The following is an 11,074-nucleotide window of genomic DNA, read 5'->3' on the forward strand; positions in this document are numbered from 1 at the left end:
TTGCCGTGGTTCACGTGGACCTGCTTCGCTCACAGACAAGAGCAGCCTCAGGATTCTTGTCACAGCACCTTTCACCAGCACAAGAGACATGAAACGCTCGAATCCACCTTAGAGGTAATGCTATACCTGTATGAGATACTAGTTACCTTCCTGCCCCATACAAGCAGAGATTTTAAACCCCCTGTTTAAAAACCCCTTGTCAAGAAGCTCGTCCCTGCACAGCTGACTCTTGTATTCACCCAGAAAAGGCAGATGAATGAAATCCAGAGCAAGCCTGACACGCTGACAGTCCTATCGCTCCTGCTTCAGCAATAAAGCTCTCAAGGCAACGCTTGGAAGAACAGTTTTTCCCCACAGACCACCTATTTTGTCTTGGTTTTGGTGTTGTGCAGAGGGCTCACTGGGCTACTACCCACACCAAACTGTATATCAAACTGGCAGCAGATATTCAGAGAGCACTTTCCCCTCCAGCCCAGCCTGTACCATCAGGTACAGGCCATCTCTTCTAGATGAGACAGGGAGAGCTTTCCACGGCAGTCAAGCATGGGTGTGCCAGGACAGGGAGCTTACAGCATTTCTTCCTGACAGCCTCAATATTGTAATTAGGTTGATGTAAATAGAAAAGCCTGGCAAACCTGCACCTGCTTTCCCTTACGGTCACCCTCAGTGAGACTGATGCTTCCTGACCAGAATTACCATGCACCAGTGAGTAATTTTCTCCCCACTGGACCAGTCTGCACTGGAACTACACAGTGTTATTTCTGAACTGCTCAGCAATTAAGGTTCCTCAGTGCAAGACTCAAGACACTCGCACAGAGTTTTGCAAACCCACACAAAACAGGTAACAACCACCATCTTTAAGACTTGGTTCTTTTTGCATGGTTTGTCCTGGATTTCCCCCCCCCCCCACCTTGGTAACAAAGATGCTCAGAACAAACTGCAGCAGTGCTGTGGATTAATGAGGTATCAAAATACAAAACAAACACCAACCAGACAGGACATCTCAGAGTATTTTTATTTAACAAAAATAGCTTTTCAGTTAGAAACCAACAGTGTCAACACGTTTACAGAATTTCATAGGCATCAGTAACTCTGCATACAGCTCCAGTTAGGCTCCGTAGCCACCTCATCACCACAGCAACAGGAACCTGAACAACATCCAGGTGTGGCTTCCATACATTAAATATAGGCCTGGAGACATACGCAGTGTAGCATGCCTCTCTATTGCAGTTGCCACAGTTTCATTACTTTGGTAGAAAAATCATTTTTATTGCTGCAATTCATTAGTTAATTTTTGACTTGCTGTTAAGTAACTGGGTTGTTCCCCATCGAAGACCTGTTCTCTGTATGAAAAATGTGATTGAAATTGAGCTGCTTCTTTCGGTCACTTGACACAAGTGCTGTACACCCACTCCTGCAACTGCCACCAGACCAAGGAACCCAAAGGACAGGATATGCAGGATGTGTGCACTCCTATCCCTTTCCCAGGTCAGCTCGTAAGCTAGCATTTCATGGCTTTGGATTTTATTTTTTTAAAAAAAACAAAAAACAGTAAAGAAAGGAACATATACATGGGTGGCTTCAAGTTTCCATTTCAGGATAAGGCAGTTAAGTTTACATGTGTAAATGCCGCTATGGCTGAGCCCCTACGTTTAGGGGGACACTTTAGGAGGCAGGCTGCAAACACAAGAGAAACTTTGGGGAATGGGTTCCCCTGAGCAGCCAGCCTGGAAGGGGTCCCCAGGCAGCACACCCCAAACACACAAATCATTCACCTTGCGCAGTAGAGGCTGAGGCTCACAGAAGTGATGAGAAAGGCTGTACCTACCCCGGCCAGGGGAGAGAAGCCTTCCCAGCCCCGATGCTGTGAAGCCTCCATGGCACTAAAAGCAAGCAATGAACCAAAGCTGCTGCTTCAGGCTCTGACTGGAAGAAGCTCTAACCAGAGAGAAGGCACCTCTCTAATCAGCACACAGAGAGAAGGCACGGAGGGAAGCACGCTGCATTGCATCTTCTCCCTTGCCCATTCTCCTGTACGCTGAAACTCACCACAACCTGCACAGCAACAGGGACAGTCCATAGGCCATCTCCACAGTATATTACAGATACCTGTTGCTGTACCAGTCACAGTGCCTGAGTATCCAGGTGCCCAAGACCAGGACAACTCTGTGCACCTCATTCCCAGTGCTGAAGCAATTTGGGAAAAAAATAAATTCTTTTTAAAAAACAGGTACAAGGCAAATCCCAAATTGCTTAGACTGGACAAAATAAAAGAAAGAAAGAACTACATTCATTGTCCTGCTTTGGTGGGGAAGAAAAAAAAAACAAAAAACAAAACAGAAGAACTAGTAGACAGAGACCCACCAGAAGCATAAAGGCACTTTAAAATAATGGGAAGAAATGACAGAACAGAAATCAGTATTTTTCAAAGCCTCAGGCAGTCATCCTTCTAACTAACCTTCAACCTTTAGTTGAAGGTGTCTATTTAGTCACCAGAGCCACGATTCTCCAAGGCCACAAAGAACAGCTTAAAATCCCACAAGTCACCTTCCTTCTCAGTGCTATATGAACATCCACCATTCCACTGAAATAGCCCAGTCCCCAGGATTGTGAGGCAGCAACTCCTGTAATCACAGGAACCTGCAGTCCTAAAGGGGAAAAGCAAGGATGTCCGAGGGTCCCTCGGATTAGCATTTTGTCTGCTTAAACTCCCTCTAAGCTTTCCCTCTAGCTTTAGAGTCCCTTGGGCATAGACCTTTACGGCACAGGTAGCGCTGCCAATAGCCAATTCACCAGTGTCACAAGTTGCCCCAGGACAGAGTTTAGTTTTTGGGAAAGCACCATGATCAGCTATGGTAAAACTCTGACAGCAGGGGTGACAGACAGGTGCAGCAGAAATAGTACAAGCAACTCAAGGAAGCATGTGCATACACCAAAACATTAAGAGTACTAGTCCTCAAAACGGAGCATCCCATGTTGAGGAGAGCCACACTGCAGAGCAGGGGCCTAAGGCCACCTCCTGCCCCAGGCCTGGGTCTCCCCACAGAGAGCTCTGTTAGTTTAGCTCTGTTTAGCTCTCCTCACTTCTGGCCTGCAGCAGCACCTCAGTGATGGAGAGCAGCAGTAGACTACACAATCGTGAAGCTGCCTTTCCAATAGCAGCCTCCAGATGCACGGGCTTAGACTAAAACCTCCCAAGGCTTTCATTCTTTAAGAAAACTTACTGTTCTTTGCTGCACATCCCATATATGCAACAGAAGAACAAAAGCATTTTAGAAAGAAGATAGTTGTTCTTACTTACGTAAGAGCTAATACATTTACCTTCTAAAATGTGCTACTAATATAGTATAAATATGGATCAAATACCATTAAGGTGACTGCCTTGGGAAGAAAAGGCAGAGATTAAAAAAACCAGACCTATATCTTCATATGTAGCCACCAAGAGTCTTCACTTGGTGCACTACTGGCTTTCAGAAGATCTGTTTTGCATCTGCTCTCATCTTCTGTAAGCTCTCACAATACTGTATATGCCGCTGCCCAAGAACACCAGCGAGATGGCCGCAAAGTAAGAGGCGTAAATCATGAACTGCAGAGAATGGGAAAGAGGGAAAAAAAAAAAAAAGTGGTTAAACCAAGCAGTTACCAAATTTGTAAGAAGGTTAATACATGAGCTCCCTTCCTCTTATAAAGTATCAGGAAACAGTGATTATTTCTCTGTCAGCAAACCTTTGACTCAAAAACAGGTGGCTAAGAAGCTTTACAGTGTGGTTTAGCTTCCTCCCTCCCATCAGTAAAGCCAAGAGAGCCTATCATACCTGGGTGAAGATGTCCAATCCGAGCCCACTGGCATCCACAACAATCAAAGTGAGCAGAGTCTGAAGTGCTAAGGCAATGAAAGTATTGACCCCAAACACCAGGGCATACCGCTCCACACTGAGATTTGTAGCGATCTGGAACCTGCAAAGAAAGGGATGTCCACAAACATAAGGAGAGGGAAAAAGCAAGAACAGGAGGAACATCTCTGGACAAGAAGACTATGCAACCTGAAGAGTTACATAGCCTGGTCCAGTACTTTCCATAGCTAAATTACCTCACACTGACAGTGTACTTCCTTAAATAGGATCATGATAGACTAGCATAGAGGCTAGAAGAGACCCACAGAGACGTCAAAAAGGCTAAAAAAAACCTTTGGGAGCTCTGTGGGTTTCAGTCTTACTGACGCAGCGCTCCTGTCCGATGCAGCTAAAGGGCCTTGTCACACAGAGCGTGATCCCAGAAAGCTGTTGGCAATCTCAAAGTGTCAGCCTACTGCAGTGCGGTCCATAACCTCCTGCATCCTTCTGACCAGAACTACTCCTTTTGCAGTTACCAGTTTCAGCATCTCCCATCATATCATGCTTGAGCTGTATGATAGCGGTTATGCATGTGTGGATCAACAACAGTTGTGTCTTCCCCCCCAAAGTGACAAATAACATCAAAGAAGTTTTCCTCCGTACAGGTTAGGGGAAGCTGACACTTCAACACCAGCAAAACATTGTCCTCTACTCATCTGCTAACACTTCACTCAGGCCGTGTTCATGGAAAACATTCCCCTGGCAAGCAGCACTATCTAGTACTTAGAAATAGTCGCTTTAGTGTCATAAGACTTTTGAGCTCGGGCAGGCTGCCAGCCAAATATATCTCTGTGCCTCAGTTTCCAACCTGAATCACCACACAAACCCTTGCAGCAGACTTCCAAATTCCTGGTAGGCAAGACCCTAGTTCTATGGAAAATAAGCCAGCTTTCACACCAGCTGTAACCTTGAGAGCAATTTATATTAAAAAGATACTCACGTTGCTATTGTGATTAGCAGCATGTAGATAATTCTGAAGACAACATAGGATGCATAGCACACCCAGATGTTACTAACAGTGTCCATGATATATACAGCAGCAGCAATAAGGAAGGAGAACAGGGCAAGTGCCACCTCACCCCACATTGCCCAGGATGTTTTTATGTGACCCACAACAAACACTGCAACAGCTCCTGTGAGGGGAGGGAAAGCAAAACTGTTAGTTATTACAACTGGAGCAGTTTGGAGACTGTGTATTAGAAGCTGTACAGTCCCTAACAGCCAAATATGATTGAAGAGGAGGACGATAATGTGCGCATCTTAGCAGATCTCCTTCCTGACCTCTCCTGTAAACCTGCTGTAAACTCCCATTCACTTTTACAGGGGTTAAAAAAAAAAAAAAAAAAAAAAAAAAAAAAAAAAAAAAAAAAAAAAAAAAAAAAAAAATGTCAATGCTGACTGCCTCTGAAGTCCCCTCCCTGGCTTCAGAACCACAACAGCCCCAGGACTCTGACCACTGCCACTCAGTCCTCTGCACCTGACCATAGCAGTGATGTCAATTGGGCTACAGAGAAATGCAAACCCTGGTTCTCAAAAGCGCTCAACTAAGTATTTTGTGGTGCTTTAGGGGGTTAGGATGGAGGAAGACACTACCACTTTGATACACAGCTGTTAGAGCTCTCTCCCAGGAGGCAGAAAAACCTACATTTACTGTCATCTTCATGCTGGGCTGTAAGAGTAAGAAAGAACAGGGGGCCAAATCCATATCTCCCAGGATGCAGCCTAATCACAGGCTACAGTCACACGGTGTAGATTGTGCAAGAACAATCCTTTACAGCCAGAACAGTTTTGTAACTGCTGCTGGATTTTATGAAGGGCAGATAGGGAGAGAAGACAGATCACAAGATGGAAAGTGTGTGAAATTTCATGCAAGTCAACAAGCAGACAAGGTGTGTTTCACGTACTGTCACAGCTGTAACTACTGAGAAGCCCAAATACATATGACATTACAAGAAAATACCCATTTCAAGTAGGCCTTGTTCCGCAAAGAGGTCAAATAGCAACCAGCAGCATAACAACGCTGCTGTACACAGCAAACTAGACAGACAGCATACTGACAAAGGGAGATTTACTGGAGATCTCTGAAAAAACAGGATTGTGTTCAGCATTTGACCACTGTACAGGAACGCTACAGCGCAGCATTTAAGCTCTTCGTAGTCCTTGGCTGGCCTGCTATCTCAGAAATCCTTCGAGCACATGAAAACTCCTTAGGTACCATCAGCATGTACAAGCCTGGAACCCTGTCAGACCTCACATCAATCTTGCAGACTAGTGAAGAAGGTCACTATGCCAAGGGAAAGGAATGTATTTCCCCCCACTAAACTCTTCTTCCCAGTGCCTGCTGTGACACTACCTGTCTAACATTTTGCTCTTTGAAAGTCTGGGTCCCCCAGCAGCAAGACCCTGAGATGCAAAAAGAAGCTAAGTCCTAGAGCCTTCTTCCTACTCTCTCAGCAATTCTGAAATTTGGGAACAGACATGACACTCTGGGGATCTCATGGCAACTCATGAAGTTGTATTCCCCTTATGTCTCAAGGTTATAACAGCCTGACACCTGATTATGACAAGATATACAATCTGGGTCCTGCAATTAGACACCTACAGCTGATGCCACGGTTTCACATCCCAACCCAATACGGGATTGCCACATTCCCAAGAAGGTGCAGGGATGCAGCTTAACAGTCAGTTGACCTCACTAGGAAGAACACTATTTATCTTGCCTGGGACAGGAAGCTGACAGCCATGTTAGTCACCAGGCTCTACCCAAACCCTTCTGCAGGGCAGCACAGGTACAGGCAGGGACAGCAACAGTGCCTTATGTGACAGTTGCCAAACATGGCTCATAACTGAGCACAGAATGACTAAGAGCCATGAAAATAGCAAATCAGATCTGGAGTGCACCAGGAAAGATATTTCTAATAAAGGGAGAAAAGCAGAGAGTGTTGATGTCCTTCGATGAGTCTGAGGCCTCACTGATTAAAGCTGAGCGCAGCTCCGGTCATCCGTCTTTAAAGAGAATGCAACTCAAATCAAGTTTGGTACAAAGAGGGGCTTAGCAAGATGACAAAGTGAAGGAGGAGCTTAACTTTACCAAAGAACAACTAGAAAAGCTTATCTTCTTTGGCCCAGAGCAAAGAATGGGTAATTATATATAGGCCAGAATGAGACAAGTCCATGCTAAAATACAGCCTTGGCATGAAGTCAGAGATAAACAAACAGCTCGTTAATAAATCCAAACTGGAAATCAGAAGTTAGAGCATTTACACCAAGTGCCTAGGAAGTCAGGTCACTGGATGCTCATCCTTACCAGGTCCCTTCCAGACTTGTTATACACTTCAAGCTTTTAGTCAAGATTATTATTACTTCACTTATCTTCACTTGTTCCAAGCAACAAGTCTGTGTCAGCCAGGAGGCATTTTTGTTCAGGGACAGAGGCTAATTTGCTTTCAGAAAACATCACCCAAAAACATTCAACCATTTACAAAAATAATACTAGAGAGAAAAAATAAAAATGGGAAACTAAAAGCTTCAGTTTTGCATAAGTGCCAACCACCTTTTCACCAAAGATGTTCATAATAAGGTTTGAAGGATATTCCTTTTAATTTGTTTTGTTCTTTTTAAATCTGCCCACATTTGGCCACACTATGGGTCTTCTTTCCCTTGATACCAATTCTTCTCCTTCCTGGGACCAAGACAGGATGGTAGAGGAAGCCAAATCAGACAAGAAATAAAAGCCACAGCATCATGCTAGAGTGGAGGAACAGCGTATGACTGCATGCTATTAAAGCGCAGATTTAGCACACCAAAGACAGTTTAACAGCCAAAGCCTTCAGAATCAAGTTGCCGACAGTTTCAAACCCAACAAACAACAGGTAGTAGACCAGCTTTTACAACTATAAACCAGCCATGGCTTCCCACTGGACTCCAAGAGGGCTGAGCATGCTCAAGAATGTACTAAGCCTTCCTTGTTTTCTTTTGCCCCTAAGTAGGTGATGTCCACAACAGATGGTGGAATGGTAACTCCATCAAAGAAAAGGAACATACTACAGCAACACCTAGAAAGCCTCTGCAAGTGTGTGTTAGCTATATTAAAAAGACATTGTCCTAGTTCTGGTAATGGAACAGTATTAAACAACTTCATAAAGAAATGTTTGTGTTGACTGACCTACGTGGCCCTTTCAAGTCAAGCTACTCCTTTCATCTTAATACCTCTTCTGCTTAACAGTGCTGAAATGACTAAATGTGGCTCGCTGCGTGTGTGCGGCAAACCTTCATACGTTCCCTACGCTGCTAAAGAAACAAAAAGCAATAAACCCATAGGACTCAGCTTGACTTTGAGCAGTTAAAACAAGCATAACCCCACTGCCATAGTGACAGCCAAGAACACACAGTCAGCTACATGCCTTGAGCCTTCTACCAAATATTTCAGAACAAAGATTGACTTGGGAGGCTCCTTTAAACACCTACACACTGGATTATAAGGGCTGCATGCAGCAATGAACTCAACACCGAGTACCATACCCATGCACACCACTGAAGACTCGGACCAAACGCCAAGGTTGCCTCTCCTGCATGCATAGGGGGGGATTGCAAGACGCTTCCAAACCCTGGTCTGGTGACCTTGAGGGACATCGGGCATTTCTCACAGCAGAGCAGGAGCTATGCCAGCAGCTTACCTAGTAGTGTCGAGGCTGCCTCCACGGCGCCATTGTAGATGTCCATGCTGTGAGAAGGCAGCACCATTTCCCACAGGCCCTGAGCGTAGTTGATGACCTGGAAGTAGCCGCAGGTGGACAATGCCCACCACACGGACCAGCAGAGCATGGTCTGGGAGGAGTAGCACTGCAGGAAGTCCTGCCAGAGATCTCTGAGCACCTTTACGATGTCTACTTTCTGCTCCTGCATAGATTGGAGAAGGAAGGGGAGAGAAATGTTAGTCTCTCTTTACAAATATTCATACTGCTCCACAAAACTGCCCCCTTTCAAGTGGTCTGATTGCTGGTGAGTGACAGTACCACTCTTGGACACAGATCTCCACAGCGTAATGAATAAAAAGCTTCTCCATGCCACAGTCCTAGCAGCTGGTCTCTGCCCTAACCAGGGCCATCCCCTCAGGTGCAGAGGAAGGGTTCAGTCCCAGGCACCCTCTCGATCTCTGTCTCTCTCAAGCAGAGAGCAGTAACTGCTGGATGTTAGAAGTACTATGTGAGCAACTGAAGGGTACTGGAGAGAAGGGACACAGAAGAACGGGACACAGTATCCACTTTGACAAGACAGGATTGGAAGCCAGTCATTGAAACCATAAAGGCAAAAGTATCACTAAGACTTTCAGGTCCTGATCCAAATGCAGCCAAATTTGGTAGCGCGGGGAACACAAAAACCACCAGATAAGTATATTTCCCCACAAATAAATCAATTTTCTTTAGTAGTAGCATTCAGGGATTATAAATATTCACGGAAGCAATATCATTACACCACTCCCTACCCCTGCTAACGTTCGCCAAGGCTCGGAGAAGGCACGAGACGTTGCCTGGGGATTTGAAGAGACACAGAAGCTACTCCCACCAGACACTGCTATCACAAATGGCAGCTCCTGTATATACAAGTGCTCTGATTAATGGCATGAGATAAAAAATGAAGCTTTCCCCTCCAAATCTTTCTAGAAAGAGCACAAAAGTAAGCAGACCCATGCAGCAGGGTTTGAAAAAAAAATTGAAAATGGATCCATTCTAGCAACAGGGGATGACCACAAACAAAAATTGCATTTTATACCTAGGCGGTTACAGCCCTGTTCCTAACCACTTTGCGCCAACAGCAAGCAGAGGAAACAAGTACATCTTTGCTTCATAGACAGAGCTGCTGATTACGTTGGCTGGAAGCACGCACATACAGAGTCTCTATAGACAGGCGAGACCCTTCTTGTGTAAGTCAGAGCAGCTGTTACTGCATGTGAGACTGGGCAGAGCCCCCAAGGCCTACCCAGCAACTCCAGCCCCTGTGAATTTGGATGCCGTGCAGGGAAACATAACAGCTCTGTCACGGGACTGAGCTATTGCACATTGTGCCATCACACATCCAGTTTCGGAGCGGTTTCCAGTCAGCAGCAGCAACTTTGGGCTCTTGGCAGTACGCCCTTTCCCTGGGGGTATCATGCAGTGTGTGCCTGGGAAAGACTACTTTCCACGAGCAATAAAACTCGTTTTAAGGTGTTTCTACTACAACCCCCAAAGACTGCAGCCTCTATCCTGAACTCCCTTTTTTCCACCCCTTGAAGTGTCACTGATATCTAAGCATCTTTTAATAAACACCACACGGTCCCATTGGTGTTTTGCCAATGGCAAAACGCTTACTCCATGTGTGGAGGCCATTCCTCCGAAGCCCAGCAGAACAACTTGGGAAGAGGTCAGCTTGCAGCAATGCGACTCGAGCAGCGTAACTCCCACACAGAGGGTTTCACACGATGCTCAAGTTTAGGCACAGGAAAACCAGGGAAGGGAACTGTCACATATGCTGCAAAAACTGATTTGGCACATTCGACTCACGCGGTAAGCTGGAAAGGCCCATCCACCCTCCCACCGCCTGGCGATACTTCTTCAGTACAATTATTCCTACAGCCATTCATTTATGCTCGTGAAATACGGTTGCCGCTACCTTAGTAAGAAGGGCTATCATCACATGCCAATGCTTCTCAGCTTTTAGCACCTGCTGTAACTGAACTCTGGATAGTTATGCAAGTGTACTTGCTCCTTGTTTAAAATATTCACCGTTAGTTCAGAACCACCCTTGCTCTCACAGGATGGGAGTAAGATAAACAAAAGGGATGGAAAAGCAATATACAACACCTTAGTCATTACTGGCGCAGAATCAGTCCTAAATACCCTTCAGCATGCAAGTTTAACATAATTAAAAATACTTTTGCTCACACAAGGCTCTGCTGGATGGGGCAGGATTAGGTCCCTGGAATGTTAATACCTTTAATTCCCAGCTGTAGCTGGAAGAAGCTGGAAGCGGCCCCGGATGCTGCCTCCCTCGACCCAGCTAACTTGGGCTTACTTGCTAAATGAAATACCCGTTGGCTGACTAAACTGACAGCCGCGCTTACCTTCTGGCTTGTTCTCAGAAAGAGCACAACCTCCTCATGACCAAGGAGCAAGGCTGACCTCTCCCCAGGGCCTAGAATC

The 11,074-nt window shown here is 45.5% G+C and overlaps 1 protein-coding gene across 1 annotated transcript in view; it reads right to left on the reverse strand.

Moving 5' to 3' along the window:
* Positions 1-3,460: 3,460 nt before the first annotated feature.
* Positions 3,461-11,074, reverse strand: part of SLC19A2 (solute carrier family 19 member 2) — a gene marked incomplete at its 5' end in the record, with an annotated part of 9,313 nt that continues 1,699 nt past the window's right edge. Inside the window, 4 exon segments of the mRNA XM_009638550.1 lie at positions 3,461-3,586; positions 3,816-3,957; positions 4,834-5,026; positions 8,570-8,792. Of these exon segments, the coding sequence (XP_009636845.1) occupies positions 3,461-3,586; positions 3,816-3,957; positions 4,834-5,026; positions 8,570-8,792 (684 nt within the window).

Source organism: Egretta garzetta, unplaced genomic scaffold (genome assembly GCF_000687185.1).
Source record: "Egretta garzetta isolate BGI_Z169 unplaced genomic scaffold, ASM68718v1 scaffold465, whole genome shotgun sequence".
Taxonomy (NCBI): Eukaryota; Metazoa; Chordata; class Aves; order Pelecaniformes; family Ardeidae; genus Egretta; species Egretta garzetta.